Source organism: Hippichthys cyanospilos, chromosome 20 (genome assembly GCF_059441005.1).
Source record: "Hippichthys cyanospilos isolate Australia breed blue-spotted pipefish chromosome 20, RoL_Hcya_1.0, whole genome shotgun sequence".
Classification (NCBI taxonomy): domain Eukaryota; kingdom Metazoa; phylum Chordata; class Actinopteri; order Syngnathiformes; family Syngnathidae; genus Hippichthys; species Hippichthys cyanospilos.
In genome coordinates, this window is record NC_142388.1 from 13,095,001 (window position 1) to 13,113,670 (window position 18,670).

Here is an 18,670-nt window from a genome sequence, read left to right on the forward strand (position 1 = left end):
AATGTACATGTGGCTCCAGCGCAAGACGGCCTCAGAATGAACGGCAGCCGGACTCTGGCTCATAGCCTCAGCGAAGGGCCCTTACAAACAAGCCAGGTGCCAAACAGTAACTTTTTTCAGCAGGAGCCGCAGTCTGCGCCAGTTGAAGGGCCCCCGAGTCTCAATGTGTTTAGTGCAATGGAGCCCTCTCGCAAACCGCAACCTCCACAGCACCTTGGACTCTACCCTTTGGGTGTCAAAGGAACAACGATGGGTCTCCAGCAAACACAACGTTTCAACCCTATCACCGTGACGCTAGCTCCTCATATTCAGACGGGCCGCAACACTCCTACTTCTTTACACATACATGGTGGGCCACAGTCAGGTCTAAGCAGTCCACAGGGTAACTCTATATATATTAGGCCCTATGTAAGTCAGTGTGGTATGACCCGGCAGAACCAGCAGCTGGGAGGCAGGGCCCAGTATAGCCCTACCTCTCAGCCTCAGCAGCAGATCTATCAGATCTCTCATCCTCCATCGTTGTCAGGGTCATGGTCCGGTCCTCAGCAGTCCTCTTCCTCACATACCTCACAGCATCATAGCCAGGGCCACCAGACATCTCATGTCTACATGCCAATCAGCTCCCCCACAAATTCCCAGGCACCTTCCATTTTTCCCTCTGGAAGTCAGCCATCTTCGTCTGGTGTCTCGTCTTCATGCTCGTCTTCCTCGTCGTCGTCCTCCTCCTCTGTCATGCCCACCTCGCTCTCAGCTATCAGCCAGTACAACATTCAGAACATCTCCACTGGCCCGCGAAAGAATCAGATCGAGATCAAACTTGAATCTCCTCAGAGGAGCAACTCCACCACAACAGCTGTGCTGCGAACAGGTGGCGGGTCACGTTCCTCGTCCACCTCATCCTCATGCCCTTCCTCCTCCTCAACATCTGGAGTTTCTACTGTCCCTAGTAACCCACTCTCTGTTGGAGGCTCAGGTCTGAGCCATAGCCAGCCCACTGTTTACATCTCTGCTAGCCCTCCCACTGCTGCTACCATGCCTTCTGAGGAGACTGTAATGGCCTCGGCCGGAACCCGTTCACAACCCAAGTTTTACATTTCAGCAAATGCCTCCAGTGATGACAGTGGGGGAAGGAACCCTCCCACAGTCTACATCTCAGCTAACCCTCCATTGCAGGGGCCGCCAGGTGCAAGGAACATTGGGGGTCAGGTGAGCATGGGCCCTGCCTATATCCACCACCATCCACCTAAATCCCGGGCCTCAATGGGAGTGGGAAACACGGCCTCCTCTCCACGTGTGGTGGTGACACAACCGAACACAAAATACACTTTTAAAATCACTGTGTCCCCGAATAAGCCCCCAGCAGTGTCCCCTGGGGTCGTGTCTCCTACATTTGAGCCCAACAACCTCCTCAGCCTGCCGCCAGACCATCACTTCGCAGAGCCAGACCCCCTCCATCTCTCAGACCCGCTTTCACCACACAACGAGAGACCAAGTGAGCCTCGCAGACTCAGCATGGGCTCTGATGATGCAGCATACACACAAGGTAAGCAACTCTAACCCTTGACTCATACAATAAAAGGAATAGGAGAGGAAGCAACCTCATAAGGGGGCACATTGCTGATGAGTGAGCAGGTTTAACTTCATCTGTCTTGTGTTAAAAAAAAAGTCATTCTTTACCTGTAAAATGTTATGACAATGTGCGTTGCTTGTGTGTTTTCTGTGCAAGAATAATTTGAAACTCCAAATTCCTGTACTGTCAATGTGAATGTAAATTGCATGACAGAGGCAACCCACCAATTTTCGTCAACATTTATTTGAAAAGTTGACACATCGAGCATTTGGATGCATTCTCCACTGAGTAAGATACCATGTATTTTAGAGATACCACGTATTTTAGAGATAGACCCACTGCCTCTGCCAGTGTATTGGCACAAACAGTGTTCGTAATGAATGAGCTTCATATTTTGCAACTTGGCTTACGTAAAACATGTAACAAGCATGTAACAATTTTTCCTTCAGTCCTTTACGAGTTCGAACATTTTCATCAACCCTTAACTATCATGTAAAACCAAATAGACCTCAAATAGGCCTATGTACTAGGTATGAGCATAGTCATTTTTTCTCAGACAAAAGTTCATTGCAATTACCAAAGGCCCTGTTCAGTCACTGTTGGTTTATGTTCTCGAGCAGTGGTTTTCAACCTTTTTTTTTTTGATGATGTAACCTTTGTTAATTATGAATATTTTCAGAAAAGTACTCCCTAACCAGCACAAATCGTTTTTTGATGGGGAAAATGACTTAAAAAAAAGTGCTTGGTCATCTGTGTCTGATTTATTAAACTTTGGACCTAGATTTGTCGGTGTAATTCTAGCCGTTATTTTATTCAGCAGCTACAGAAGATAAATTGTGTAACATAATGTGTTTCATTCTAACTTATCTGCAGGGAAATCAGCACGACAATGCTCCTCCCTATAAATCTTAACAAATTATAGGCATGCAACGGTTTGCAATGGACTCAAAATTTTAAAATTTAGCAATAAATTACTTCATGTTCCAGGTCATTTGTTTTTCATTTAAAAAAAAAAAAAAAACGTTCCCGTCACAACATTAAAGAGCATGACATTAGATTTGCTGATACCGGTAGGAACAAAAAATGGCACATAACCCCTTAGATGCCTTCAAATACACCCAGGAGTGCTTTGAGAAATTGGTTTAAATAACAACAACAACAACAACATTGCATCTTGTGCAGCTATCCAGTGGACTTTATAGGGACCCACATAATTGAGGCCTCAGCCTTCTGATTGTTAAGAGATACAAATCTGTGTAACCCAAGTGATTCAGCAATTAAGTTAACCCTTGATGATGTATCGTACTTCTGTTATGGGATCTAAAATATTTTTTGAAATGGCTCTGCTGTTCTTTATTGTCAGTACAAAGAGAGAACATGTTTTGTTTTGATTGTACATACACTTCAAATAATACATTTACTCATTTTCTAATGTATTAAATACCTCAAATTATATACAGTACATACGTCATATTCTCTGTGTACACTGGGTGCTGGAGAACAATCATTTGGGACCAGCATTTTTAAACATTTTTATGGCTTACTTTAAAAGGAAACCATTCTGACAATGTTAATGTCTGCACAAGGAATTTTTTTTTTTTTAATGCAAAGGAAAAAGTTTTTTACATGGTTATTGTCATACAAATGTACTCTTATGAAAGACTTGATGTCTTGTTAGGTTTCTTTTGTTTAGTTGGTAAATGCATGTGCCTTAAGAGTGAATGCTTCTTTATACAACATGCACATTAGTTTTCTGGATAAAAGGCTTCTTTTTAGAGCTATAATAGTTTTTATACCCCTGACAAATCAGAATTGTTTTTCCATTTGTCCCTGCCAAGAAGCTCATTTTACCACAAAACTAAGTAAGGCCTTTTTGTAACATTTGTTGTTGGCGTTGTATAGTCAGTTTAGAAAGTAGTCTGATAAATGCAAAGGTGAATTATTCCAAGTCCCAGTGGAATGACTCTAGAGTGAGTTGTCTCCCCTAAATGCTGTGTTGGCTGCGACTGCCAGAGCACAACAGATCCTATAGTGAGTCAAACGTGTCGGTGCACACAAGTGTTTCCTTATTTGGGCTTTTGACTAAATTACATGTGAGTCACTGGTTGTGATTCTTACATTGCAGTCACTCCCAACGGGAGGGTCTTACAATGCACCTCTTCGGCTGACCCTCCTCTGCTGACCCTTCAAAAGTATCGCAGCTGATCCCTGTGTTGATCTTAACATTTAAATGTTGCTCATTAAATTCAAATCCTCTCTGCTATATAAACTTTGGATTATATACATTTTTCATATTAGTTGGGATGAGAATAGGACTTACTGAAATGAAAGGCCAGTTATTGAACATTTTTAATGTATTAGTGTTTTTCGTTAAATTGGTTGGTTTCCCAAAGAATCCCAGCTGCAAAACACTGTTCTGTGAGTCAGTCGTCTCAACTGCATCACACACTGTTTCAAAGGTAACACTTGTCACTTTATCACATCATAAATTATGTTGTAGACATTTCAGGCTGCGTTACATAAGTAACTCAGGCACGGGCTGTTACCTATCCATCAATCGAAGGTATTCACTTCCTTGATACAGATTCACTCAGGCATGTCATAAAATTCCAGATGTATTTGACTCCATGATTTCACATTCCATAGCTCCTTGGGGCTCCATTTCTACCTGTTTTTTGGCCCTCATACAATTATATCTATTCATAGCAAGATCTGAAGTTAAGATCCTTGTCCATTTTGCTGAATTACAATCCTGCTTTGCAAGACAGAATTAAAAAGGGAGTCTATGTCGTTTTTGTAGTTTTTTTTACTACATTTTTATTCGTAAGAAACACGGCTTTTCTTCAAAAAATAACATGTGGACAACCACTACTTTTTAAAGTTAGCTATACGTTTTATAACTTTTACATTATAAAATAAGATTAAACATAAACAATATAGCCCAAATGAAAATTCTTAATATTTCTCAGTGCATTTATGACAAACAAGATGAAAATAAACCTTTTCAAGTGAGCGTCTAAATTGTATGTGCAAAGCATTCAACGTGAGAACATATTGGGAGAATTATCATTCACAAGTGTAACATATTATTTTGAATGTTTTTGAGTAGGCATGGGACGATATCAGAATCTGACGTTATGATAACCTTGAACAAAAATACCACGGTACTGAAATGATAGCTGAAAAATGTATACATTCAAAATGTTTTGGTAAATAACGATTTTTGTAGTTTATACAAACAGTTTTGTTTATAGTATAAATGTATTTTGAAAAGTATTTTGAAAGATGACTGATTTAAAAATTAGCTGCCATCAAGAGATAGTAGTTTATTTCAAATCCATCATTCACCTATTATGTGTGTTAATAAATAGCCCAATGTGGACTCTGTCATTTCAGGTCAATGAGAGTCTCGTTTTCGAAAGCCGAAAAACTCAGACAGCCGACTTTGTATGTTTAGGCGGTGGGGAAAGTTAGATTGGTTTGCCTGCTTGGCGAACACTTTAGCTCGATAAACTGCTAGCGTCCTACGTCAAACAATATCAAAAACGGTGCATGAAGGTAGCATTAAGCATAGCTGAGGTATTTTACAGTGGTAACTCAAGCCGACAAATCAGGACGTGAAGGTGAAAACGTGATTGGCTAAGGCAGCCAAAGAGTATTAGTCACGTCGAGAGCAGGGCTCCCACTGCTGGTGGAAATTGCCTTGTGTGAAGAAGTGTTTCACTTCACTTCAAAAAACGTTGCGTCCTGAGGACGCACGTTGATTTGAAACTATGCTTCCTATGGCAAAAATAATGTGTCGCGGACGCAGGCTAAATGGAGCACTCTGCCATGCATGTTGTTGGAGTGTGGGAGGAAGCCAAAGTGGGCAGAGAACATGCAAACTCCACACAGCAAGGCCTGAGAGAGGTGGATTTGAACTCAGGTCCCTTTAACGGTGAGGCGGACGTGGTTTTCATTGCGTCGCTGAGCCGCCTGAATTACAGTCATCGTTTAAAAAAGAAAACAAAACCATTATGAGTTATGGGTTTCTGAACAAAAGCTATTTCTATTTTAGATTGATTCATATCGTACCTCTACAAAATCTTGTACAATGTGGCAATTTCATTCTTTTTTTTTCCCATTTCAGTCATTTATTTCATTCATTTGTGAAAGAAAACGTTCTATAAATGGGTGCGGGCCAACAAAAGGGAACCACTTGGTCCAATTTTCGATTTAGTTCAGTGCTTCTTGAATTGTGGGGCAGTGCCTAGTTGGACACAAATGACCCCAGGGAAAAGCCTTTGTTTTTGTCGTGTTAAGTGTAATTGCAATCAAATAAGATTTTTAATTAATTTATTTATTCATTTATTTTAAGTTTCAGGCACTTTGATGCACTTGGTTATTTTTGTCTGTTTTAGACTAAGCTGTAACCTGTATGAACACTAAAAAATAATGAACAGTTCTTGAAAGTTGATTTATATTGCTTTTTTTTCTTTCATTAATGTTAAAGAGATATCAGTTTTAGGTAAACTTATATAATTTTTATAAAAAATATTTTTTTTTTTTTTGGGGGGGGGAGCCTGGAAAGTTTTCTCTTTACTTGGGGGGGGGGGGGGCTTGGGAAAATATAATTGAGAAGCACTGGTTTAGTTGTACATGGAAAAACGATGTGCTGAAAACCCAAAGTCAAAGTTTAGGTTTTTTTGTTTGTTTGTTTTTTTTTTCTCTTTAATGATTGAACTCTATTGTTCTGTAGTGGTTGACGCACCATGTTACATTCTTTTCTTGCTCCCATGGAAAATTTGCATTTTCACCAATTGGACCCCTCCTATTGGCCCGTACCTAAATACAAAGTGTTCTCTATCTAGAATGAAATGGGGCACCTAGAAGGCAATTGTTAACAACAAAGAAATTGAAATTGTCCAAGCTGTGTTTTTGTCTATTTATTTATTTATTAAATTCTGTTCTTGCTTTTGTTTTAATGAATATTTATGTCATCAATTACTTCATAATGACATACATCACATTTTGAGTTGCAGTAATTACTGTTCTACCACGTATTAGCCTGATATTTGTCACATTGTGGAAAACAACTGTCCTCTTTTTCTCAGCATTGTTGGTCCATCAGAAAGCTCGCATGGAGAGGCTTTGGCATGAACTGGAGCTAAAGAAAAAGAAGCTGGAGAAGCTAAAAGAAGAGGTCAATGAGATGGAGACAGATCTGACAAGGAGACGACTGGAGAGATCGAACTCTGCCTCCCAAATTCCTTCGGTAAGCCTATTTCCAAGTTTTTACATAAAGAACAACGAGCCGACATGCTGCGATGAGCCGAGAGGAAGAATGTCAGATCATTGATGACGATGCCAACTGTTTATGAATGAGGCCCGTTGTGCACTGACAACCTTTGCCACTCGTTTTCTTCAAATGTGCGTGTCATTGTTAAAACAGCTGTGATATAAAGAATTAAACAGAGAACTTTTTTAATTAAAACAGAAACTTATAGTTGGCCAACCTACTACCACTTACAGTACATAGGCGTCTAATGGTTCACAGAAGTCTCGGTTCAGTCCTTACCCCCATTTTTGGATCAGTTTTGTATGAATTCGTTATATCAAGAAAATTAGCAAGAAAAGTCCAAAAAGCATAATTCTCATTCTTTAAACTGATTTTTTTTTTTTTTTAGCAGACATTACTGCAAGTAAGTTTGTCCAACTTTTTTTTTTAACAACTTTGGATAACTTCAGATAACTTGGTATACGATGCAGCCTACCGATCAAAGTAAGCCAAGTTTTTCTAAAAAAAAAAAAAAAAGGAAAATAAGCTTGTCTACATTTTCATAAATAGCTTTCCGTGGCATGAGACGTTAGTTTCATCAAATCTTTTACCAAAACATTCACAGAGCTGCCAACAATTAGCAAGACACTTCCTGAATCCATAATTTATCTTAATTTCTTATTTTTTTATTCTGTGAGGAACATTAAAGTGGAACGGGAGTGTTTTAACTGTATATATATATTTAATATTAATGCTTCAAAGAATAAATCCCTCACAAAATTATTTACTTACCACTCAGGTTTCAACAATGCTCACTGCACACAAATATATGCTCGAGCACATATTTTTACATTTAGACAGGACCCCAAACGATTTGTGTGCTTAACTATTTTTGTACAAAGATGTTTTTAGGTATCAAAATATAAACCAATTATTCAAAATATCACAGGTCTGCCCGTTTATTATATGTCAATCCATTTTCTGAACCACTTCTCCTCACTACGGTCATAATTAACAATAAAGTTATCATTAGGCGCAGTCCATGCACAATAAGCTGGGAATGATGAAACTTGCTGTTTAGCCGCAGCTAGCCTCAAGTGCAGTTGCCCTGAAGCATCCCGAATCTGAGCGTGTAAGCCAGTTATTAATTGCAACAGTCCTCACAGCAAATTTTCACTCGTAGGTTTTCCCAGAAAGGTGGCTCGGTGGCGCAGCGAATCGCACGTCCGCTTCACAGTTGAAGGGACCCGAGTACAAATCCATCTTGCTCCGGCCTTCCTTTGTTGAGTTGGCATGTTCTCCCAGAGCCCGCGTGGGTTCTCTCCGGCTTCCTCCACCTTTCCCAAAACAGGTGTATTGGACATACTAAATTGTCCCGAGGTGTGATTAGGTGTGTGAATGGCTGGCAACCAGTTCAGGGTGTCCAACGCCTTCTGCCAAAGCCAGCTGGGATAGGCACCAGCAAGCCTGCGACCCTTGTGAGGATACGCGGCTCTAGAAAATGGATGGATAATGGATGTTTTTCCCGAAAAATGGCTCGGTGGCGCACTGGTTAGCACGTCCGCTTCACAGGCACCATCCAGCCTGCAACCCTTGTGAGGATAAGCGGGTACAAATAATGGATGGATGTTTTTCCAAATGCCCCGCTTTTTGTGTTATGGATCGGGCTTTGGGGGATCCAGTCGCAGTATTTGAGTGGTTAGCATTTAGCTTAGCCTAACAATTGCACATCTCCGCAGCTCCAACCTATGTTTTTGTTTCCTTCCCAATCTTTGGCACCTGACAAACCTGACAACTATCCTTGGAGAGCCCCCTGGTGGTGGGTCTTCTTCAACGTCCTGTCTGTCTACTGAAGTCACAATGAAGGATTTTTTTTTCTTGATTTTTGTTTTTGTTTTTGTTTGTTTACTGCCTTGTGGCAAACTGATTTAAGCACATGACCGCCATGTTTTTTTTTGGCGTGTATACAGTATACTGCATATTGACGTGCATATTCATCGTCTAACTGTACATGCCATTATTTCATGGCTAACAAGCTGATATGGTCTCATTCTCAGGTTGAGGAAATGAAGCAGTTACGATGCAAAAACAGATTACTACAAATCGACATTGAATGCCTCACCAAGGAAATAGATCTCTTTCAAAAAAGAGGTAAGTGAATATCTTATGACGAATATATGTAATGCAGTCTTAAGCCATGTTTCCACCGACGGTATATACCTGGCTCTATTAAGCTCTATGCTACTCTACTCGACCCTACCCCAAAGAACATTATGTCTCCACCGCCACCACGAGTACATTGGAGACCCTCCTCACTTCACCAGTGGCGTCATGTTAACATGGACCCTACATAACAAAAGCAATGGAGCGTGTAGAAGGATTATTGTAACTGGTGCTTGGTTTGTGGCTGTTTTTGAATATTGCACCAACCAGAAGACAATATTCACTTGAGGTTTATCAAGGGAAGTTTGTAAGCTAAAGCGAATCTGTCTCGGACCAATCAACGGCTTCCAAAGTATTTACGTTCTGTTTTGGAATTGGGCTACTGTTTTTGAACTACATAGAGTAAAGCCAGGTCAATTTATTGGTGGATTTAGTGTGTCTCTTTTGATTGCTGTGCTGAAAATAAGGCTGGGTGTTGGAGGTCAGGTCGGGCACAAGCTCCGGGGCTTTTCAACTTCCTTCCTGCACATGCTGACAAGGTGTTGCTATTGTAATGTTAACTACTGGTTCTTCCTGAATTGTATTTAGCTGTTTGGTAACTGTATTTATTGGCCCTCAGAGCAAACCACTGCTGACAGAATTAAAGCCACTTAGATAAAACTTTGATAAAACTGTTAGAAACATTCTAAATTGTGATATGGCAGGTAGGTTGAAAAATTGAGAGTCGAGAATGTGAGACACACCTGCCTTAAGGTTTCACAATGGTGATCTACTGTACATACAAGTTGAGTTTTTTTTTCTTCCTCATTGTGAAACCCCATATGGGGGGGGGGGGGGGGGGGGGGGGGTCGACTTAACCGCATAACTCAAAACCAGACCGATTTTCTCCACATATCTGTGTTTGAATAACATTTATTTGAATGCAAAATAAGTAATATTTTGTCATTTACAAGCCTTAAAATGGGTATACCTCTAATAAGATACAGCATGTATTCCTTTTAGAGAGTTTGCCCTGAACATCGCAAAAATGCATTTTCGTCAAGCTCCGCCTACTTGCCTCTTTGTTGTCGACGAGGGTGCGTGGTTATTTTTTTTCCAGCGGACTTTAACGCGTTAGGAAAAGGAAAAGACGGCTTGACTTGTCCGTTCAAGACAAAAATGTGAGAGTAGCGCGCATGGATGTCAGCAGGTGGGAAAAACAGAGCCATCTCACCAAAATTGTCGGATAAAGAAAGCTTCAGCAGATCATCTCTGGAGACCATTTCAAACAAATTGGACATAACCGAAGATACAATAAAATCTGTTTTCTTTTATGTACTTTTCCCCTTTCCTTTTACATTTTAATTTGTGGTCGCCAAAACTGAATTTAATTCATTACAAAAAATACCGATTTACTTATTAAACACAAAATGGAAAATACTTAGACGACAAAAAATTGCCAACAATTTTTTTTTGCAAAGACATTACTGAGTAAAAGTAACTGTTGAGGAAATTCAAACTCAGCTTCAATAAATTGTGAAAGTACATTTAAATTTAAATAATTTCTTATATCGTAATTGTAAGTCCCCAATCATTTGCAGATTAAAGATTAAAAACTTTCTCTTTATCTATTTACAGGACCACACTTCAATCCCAGCGCAATCCATAATTTCTATGACAACATTGGATTTGTTGGTCCTGTACCGCCAAAACCCAAAAGTACTTTATCAGTTGGTAAGTTTAGGAACATTGTATGGTGTATTGGGTGTATTTTTAGCTGTAATGCTACTTGTAGTTTTGTCACGCAATGCATGATGGGTAACATGCATGATGGCTCCAGGTTGTGTTGCACCGCCTTTTGGTTATGACAATGTCCTAGGCTAATAATGAGTTAACACTACGTCATGCTCCAGAGTATGATTGTGATATTAAGTAGCAAAAAAGAGTGAAATATATAGCAGATTGCATGGTCTACCTACCTAGTTTCTAAATTGTATTATTATCGTTATTATTATTATTATTATTATTACTATTATTATTATTGTCATCATCATACCAATGCAAGTGTAATACAGCAGTCTCGGTGTAAACTATGACAATGATAAATAATAAATCATCATAAATCAATACCTCTCTTCAAGTGTGAATAAAAACTGAACATTGATCATTTTATAAAGACACACACACACACATACACACACACACACTGGATGGGTCTCATATAGATGAATAACAATTTACAGTTTAAAGTGTTAATATGCCCAATTTGAATTCATACATTTTCTGAATATATAGGGTTTTTCACCTTACAGTGGTACGTTGAGATATAAGTGACTCCACTTACTAGTTTTTCAAGAAATGTGTAGTTGATAGCCATTTTTTTAATCTATTCTTTTTCTTCCCAGCACTGGCATCAGGTAAGCATATGTATGGTGGCAGGCCATGCAACTCATTTCACAATGACTATCATAATGCTAATTTACAAGGGGAAACTCCATTGCCTCCACGGGCTAACAATTAGCATTTATATTGCTATTTACTATATCGAGTTAGAGGTATGCTGCTTGTTAAAGCACACATACAAGAAATGAAGGAGACAAGACGTCAAGACGTCTTTTCCTTTTCATAATGCATCAAAGTCCGTCGAAAAAATGATCCACGCAGCTTGGTTGTTGACAACAGTGGCAATAAGGCGCCGCTTGACGAAAAGTGCATTTTTTCGTCATTCACTGTAAACGCTCTAAAACAGATGCGTACTATATCGAATCATCATTTTAAGCCTTGTCGATGACATGGTGTTACTTATTTTGCATTCAAATTAATGTTATTCAAAAGCAGTAATGTGGAAAAATTGGTTTATTTTTAATTAGGTGCTTAAAAGTGGATCCCTCTTAATATGGAGGTTGAAAATCAGGAGGAAAAACGTTTGTTTTATTGCTTATTTTTCTCATGAAGAACCCGTTGCGTTTTTGTAAAGGGAAGGTGGTATTTCTCAATATTTTGTCGTCACTTATGTTCCTTTTGCTAATGTTTTCAACATTCAACTGGTGAAATGTTGACACTCCACTGACTCACTGTTGCTTTCCGTTCCACGGCAGACAGTAAGAGTGTGGCAGAGCAGGAGGAAGACGAGGGGACACAGTGGAGCTGCACCGGCTGCACCTTCCTCAACCACCCGGCCCTCAATCGCTGTGAAGAGTGCGACCTCCTACGGGACTTCTGAGCCAGAGAGGCCGCCGTGCGCCCCTCCGCCTGCTTTCTACCACGCTTGAATTGGAGGGAAAAAAAGCGGCTTTGTGATTCTTTCCCTTTTCACCAATTTTTAACCCTTCTAAAGTTTGGAGAATGCTGTCCTCCTGAAGGTTTGACTGGATAGTGTTTACAGCTTGTGTTCACTCCCCAAGGCAGGCATTGTTGCATAATACCTCACATTAAGACACTTTGATTTTGTGGGGTCCTTTTTTTCCCGCTCAATGTCCCCCTCCCTCTGGGGGGGATACCTTGCTGCTCCCACTTACAGTATTACAAGGGCGACCCTTTGCATTGTCACACATACGCAATACCAGGCGTCCATGCGCCTTTTGCCAAAAGGAGTTTTTCCTCTCGCAGTGGTTTGTTGAGGGAAACGTCGGGCCCCCGCGCTCCATCTGAAGGGAAAACTAACAGACTACTCATGGACCTTATTTGCTGTTTCTTGAGGATGTTAAAGGGGAAGCTGGCAGCATCACTGCCTTTGAAATGTGCCTCACACACCCCTGTTTTTCATGCTCCCTCCTTTGATTTCAAAACTAAAAAATGCATGCTTTGTGTACAGAAAATCCCATTTTACTGTACATAATTTAAGAATGTGCCTTCCTCACACTATGAATCATGTGTATTTCCTGTAAGTATAGCTTTATAGACTTTATTACTTACTTAGTTTCCCTCTTATTAAACCATTAAGAGAACCCCACCCACCTTTATTGTAAGCATGTTTGTTGATTTCTGTGAGAGTTTAAGCCTTGCAATAGCAGGAAAGAAATCTCGCAGTCATCACAGAGCGCCACCTGCAGTACGTTCAACTCCGCTAGTGCCAGTGCTCGCAGTTCTGTGGACCATCTGCAGAGGAAGCAAAGCAGCATCTTTCCCTTTCTTTGCAGGACACCGAAAATGCCAGAAATCACAATCTTGCCTTTTTTTTTTTTTTTTAAATCTGAAAACTGGAATGTGGATTTAATATTTTTGGGCGCAGCAACACCTCAGTGCAAAAAGACAACTGTTCCAGTACAATCTTTACATCTGAATGTTCCTCCAATAGCTATGGAAATTGTCCTATTTGTTATTATGCAACTATTGTGCTTTTTTGTGGTACTGAGGTTCATAGTGAATATGTCAAAAATGTCCTTAATAAAGGTCATAATTTTTACTTTGAGGGAAACTATATAAAAAAAAGCACAACTTGACTTTGTGTACTCTTATTTTTTTCTGTTTGGATCAGTTCATCCTCAACCTTTTATTGGTGGGCTGTTTCTACTTAATCCTAATGTGGATTTCTTTTTCTACTTTTGCCCCTCACGTTTGAAAACAAACGCTTTGCGTTTGTTGCCTTAGAGCTGTTAAATTTGTATCTCATCTATATTTTACAACCAAAGGTAAAACCTAGCAAAAGATGGAAAAAGTCTCTGAAGGCCGTAATACCAAATCTATGTCCTTTTTTTCAAACCCAAAGAAAAACATTTCAGCTTGATCGTCACTTTGGCTTCAGAGACAGTATAATTGGTTTCAAGTCGAGAAAAAAATCATTTTGATATCTACAATTCTACAATGTGTCTTTTTCATTTGATCTGGGAAGACTGTATTTGTAACAGATAAGTTATTTGTAAAAAAAAAAAAAAATTCCTAATTAAAAAATAAAATCTACTATGGTTTTTGGGAAGGAGCGTGGGTTTGACTTTGTGTTTTGTCCACTAGGTAGCAATTAATGGCTTTGTTTCTGGGTGTCACGCATCTGTTCCATCCATCCATTCTGTGAATTTGCCACGAAGGGGCATGGCGAGGTGGAGGACGTGGGAGAGGTAGAACAAATAAATTGCAGGAGCGCGGGGCGGATTGGTTCAAAGTAAATTGTTTAATAGGAAAAATAAGGCAGGAACAACAAAGGCCAAAAAAAACAGACAAAGTAGCAAAAGAACGAGAAGCAAAAACAAACTGCAACTGGGAGACAGGGAAATACGAGGTGTGAGGAGGAATATCTGCGAGGAAACGTGCTGCACGGCATGAACAAACAATGACCCGACGTGGACAGATATTTTAAATAGACGTGAAAAAATTAAGACGACTCGAAACACCTGGAAGGAAGACGAGAGGCGGGGAAGGGGATTAACTAATGAGACACAGAGAGGAAAGGCAGACGTGAGGGAAACAAACATAAACTAAGATGAACCAACATCACACGACCCGAGGAAAACAACAAACCCAATCAAAACATGACAGAATTATTGCCAGTACGGTGGTACCTCTACTTACAAATGTCTCGTGACAAAAAATTCAGCCTACGAAACGCTTTGGCGGAAAAATATTGTCTCTAGTAACAAGAGAAAATTCAAGATACAAAAGGCGACATAATATGAGACACCAGTACTCGTGCCAATATGATTGTAATGTAATATGTTATTAGAACCCATAATGTCTACTGTATTTGTTAGAGTTTGTGATGCATTTTTATCCTTTATTAATACGCCGACTTGCCCACAAAAGAGAAAATAGGTTTGGTTTTTTTTTTGCATTGATGTTTACTCTGGTCTTCCAATTTTCATCTTTACTCGTTTCATCCATACTTCGCACCAACAGTTTACTGCAAAGAACTAACATTAAATCGACATTAGCTACAGCTAACAATGTACATATTCACATAAAAAACACATATATAACAAACCATTTTGGGCTGTCGCGTCTGACGTTAGCGTTGTTAGCACGTCATTAGCACTTGAGCAATGGCGTCACACAGGAAGCACCCGGTATGACCCCAAACTAAGACCTTGTCCTCATGTAACAATTCGCATCGTCTTCCCCTCATCATTATTGTTTATTTATTTGAATAAAAGTCACGTCTATATGAAACCGCACGATGCGGTTTCAAATTTGTCTACAAGCATGCCAAGTTGCAAGGAGGCAGTATGTCGCAAATTCTGTCCAATCAGAAAGAACATCCGCATCTGACGTAATCGATATCAGTGTCTTCGGCAGGAAAAAAAAAACAAAAAGAGTAGCACGATGACGCAAATCTCCATTGAAGCTTTTCACACGCATGCATGAAATCGGAGGCCTGGGCAAATCTCCACTTTGGCCAGAAGTTTTGAAACATTCAATTTTGATGGAAAAAAAAAGCCCGGTCACATATCAAATAGGGCAAAACGGGAACATTTACTGTGCATTTGAAAGAACCCCGGCTAGGTGTAGACAAGGCCTAAATTTCAGTAAATTTATATGCTCAAAATAATTTTAAAAAAATGCAGTTGAAGTTGGGAAATTGTGTAAAATGTAAATAAAAACAAAATACAACGATTTGAAAATCCTTCTCTACCCATATTCAATTAATTGCACGACAAAGACAACATGTTTAATGTTCAAACTGATAAACAATTGTTTTTGCTAAATAATAATTGACAGAATTTCATGTCTGCAACACTCTCAGTAGAAGTTGGGAATGTTGGCAAAAAATACAGAGAAAGCTGAGAAAAGCTCATCAAACACCAATTTGGAACATCCCACATGTGATCAGGCTAATTTGGAATAGATGGGTACACTGATTGGGTATAATAGGAGCCTTCCCAAACATGCTCTGTCATTTACAAGCAAGGATGGGGCAAGGTTCACCACTTTTTCCACAACTGCGTGAGAAAGTAATTGAACAGTTTAAGAACAACATTTCTCAAAGCAAAATTGCAAAGAATTTAGGGATTTCAACGATGGCCCATAATATCATCAAAAGGTTCAGAGAATCTGGTGAAATCACTGCACAAAGTGCCACGGCCGGAAACCAAGACTGAATGTCCATGACCTCCGATCCCTCAGACAGCACTGCCTTAAAAACCAACATGAGTGTGTAAAGGATATCACTAAATGGGCTCAGGAAAACTTCAGAAAACCATGGTCAGTAAATACAGTTGGTCACTACATCAGTAAGTGCGGGTTAAAACTCTACCATGCAAAGCAAAAGTGGTTTATGAACAACATCCAGAAATGCCGCCGGGTTTTCTGTAAAATGGACTAATGCACAATGGAAAAGTGTTTTGTGGTCTGATGAGTCCACTTTTCAAATTGTTTTTGGAAACACTGGACGTCGTGTCCTCCGGACCAAAGAGGAAGCGGACCGTCCGGACTGTTATCAACGCAAAGTTCAAAAGCCAGCATCTGTGATGGTATGGGGGTGCATTAGTTCCCATGGCATGGGTGACTTACATTTCTGTGAAGGCAACATAAATGCTGAAAAGCACGTACAGATTTTGGAGCAACATATGCTGCCATCCAAGTGACGTCTTTTTCTTGGACGCCGCTCCATATCTCAGCAAGATAATGCCATTCTGCACGTGTTAAACAGTGGCTTCGAAGTAAAAGAGTCCAGGTTCTCCCCTGTCTCCCACTGAAAATGTGTGGTGCATTATGATGGGTAAAATATGACAGAGAAAACCCAGGGTTGTTGAACAACTGAAGCGGTTCATCAAGCAAGAATTCCACATGAGAAGCGAGAAGAGAAATTAGTCTCCTCTCTTCCAAAACGTTTATTGAGTGTTATTAAAAGGAAAGGTGACGTAACCAAGTGATAAATGCCCTTTCCCAACTTCTACTGGACGTGTTGCTGTCATGAAATTCTAAGTTAATTATTATTTGGCAAAAAACAATTGTTTATAAGTTTGAACATTAAATATGTTGTCTTTGTTATGTATTCAATTGAATATGGGTTGAGAAGGATTTTCAAATCGTTGTGTTTTGTTTTTATTTACATTTTACACAATTTCTCAACTTCAAATCCGGATTGTAATTCTAATATTTATATGTCACAATTTGTGATGCATTTTTAATAATTTAATCATATTCATTTAAAGGGTTTAGGAGCATTTTGGGGGGCTTGGAACGGATTATGTTATTTACATGTGAAAGTGGCCTTACTTATGAAAGATTCACCCAACAACATTACTCTGGGAACGAATTTATTTCGTAAGTAGAAGTCCTATAGCCTACAAGTGATCATAGTTAAAAATGGCTGGCTTTCAGTCACAACTAAACGTCTTGCTCCATCCATACGAGGCCACAATACTTCTTTCTTTATGATGTTAAACTACTCCTTGGCGGCTCTTTTTTTTTTTTTTTTTTTAAACACCTTTATAGAACAATGAATACACAAAATATTATTGCTGCGGCGCAAATACCCTCATCCACCCAAGGATTGCGTTATCTGCTGGTGATATGTGGTACTGCACCCATTCGAGTCATTTTTATGTGGAGGACATCTGTAACTTTTGAACCATTGGCCTAGAGAAGTAGATCTCAAAGCGGGCTCCGTGAAATAATTTGGTTATGAATAAAAATATTTATTTTTTGGTATTTTCATTTTATTTTATATTAAATTGTGGATGTATTCATGCAATCAATTCAACCAGGTTAACATTATTTTAAAAATGTAAACATTTTGAAATTTGTCAAATAGACCCACGTAATTCACATCATCACAGAGCTTGATTATTTTTACTCAGTAAATGTTTCTCGGTCACCTAGTGGCGGAAAATTCACCCAGTTGGTTATGGGAAGGAAGCATGCAATTTGCGATATTTATTTCGTAAACTTCAATATGGCTATAAAGTAACAAATATACTTGTCGTCAAATTGAATATGTTGCTGAATAAAAGGGGCACTTATGTGTGGCTTAAATTATTTTGTTTTTTTCTGCAAACGTTTGTAATGGGTGTATTTGGAAAATTTGCTTTCCTAAAAGGGGTCCCTGACTCCAAAAACTTTGACAACCCCTGGCCTCGAGTCTAGAACAGGAATGGCTACCCGAACTGTTGAAAGAGCCATATTGGAAAATAAAATAAAAAAGGCTAATTTCATGCCTCCTTATAAGAAACTGGGACAATTTCCCCCAAACAGGTTGCTGCCAACTATGCAGTCGAAAACAGCATTCTAAAATAAAATGTCACTTTTATCTTTGCTGTCTTCATCGCCTCGTAAGCAAGCACTTGTAGACACAAAACACATTTTGACAAATTTAAAAAATGTGACATTTAAAAAACATATATCACACTGGTTGAATTGATTGCTTCATTGAAGTCGTGAAAACTTTCCCAATTGAATATAAAACCAAACTAACACAATATATTTTGTTATTAATAACCCAATTATTTCACGGGCCCCTGCAGTCAAGCCATGGACCCTTGGCGGGCCGCGGACCCTACTTTAAGAGCCATTGTTCTATACAAAGTAGAATTAGAAAAACAATAGAAATTGTCCATTCATTTTAACGCTGGAAAAATGTTATACAGTATTGGGATTTACAGGACACCAAAAATAATGCTATTTTACTTTTTTTTTTTTTTTCAACAATAAATTTACGGTTGACACTCCTATTTGTGGGGTATTGGGACGACTCCGGCGCGAATAGCAAAAATCTACATATGACTCAAACAAACTTGCCGCATTTTTTTCCCTTGTAGCACCAGGAAAGG

At 39.3% G+C, this 18,670-nt stretch overlaps 1 protein-coding gene across 4 annotated transcripts in view; it reads left to right on the top strand.

Annotated features, from left to right (window-relative positions):
* tab2 (TGF-beta activated kinase 1 (MAP3K7) binding protein 2) overlaps window positions 1-13,888 on the top strand; it is a 50,829-nt gene extending 36,941 nt beyond the window's left edge. For 3 of the 4 annotated variants that reach the window (XM_088402714.1, XM_088402713.1, XM_088402717.1), the window contains 5 exons: window positions 1-1,543; window positions 6,664-6,824; window positions 8,885-8,978; window positions 10,608-10,703; window positions 12,068-13,888. The exon at window positions 1-1,543 is cut by the window's left edge and continues 156 nt beyond it. In XM_088402714.1, coding sequence (XP_088258840.1) covers window positions 1-1,543; window positions 6,664-6,824; window positions 8,885-8,978; window positions 10,608-10,703; window positions 12,068-12,192 — 2,019 coding nt within the window. In that variant the 3' untranslated portion in view covers window positions 12,193-13,888. The remainder of the gene's footprint in view (window positions 1,544-6,663; window positions 6,825-8,884; window positions 8,979-10,607; window positions 10,704-12,067) is intronic. The other variant, XM_088402716.1, reaches the window with a different exon arrangement.
* The last annotated feature ends 4,782 nt before the right edge of the window (window positions 13,889-18,670 follow it).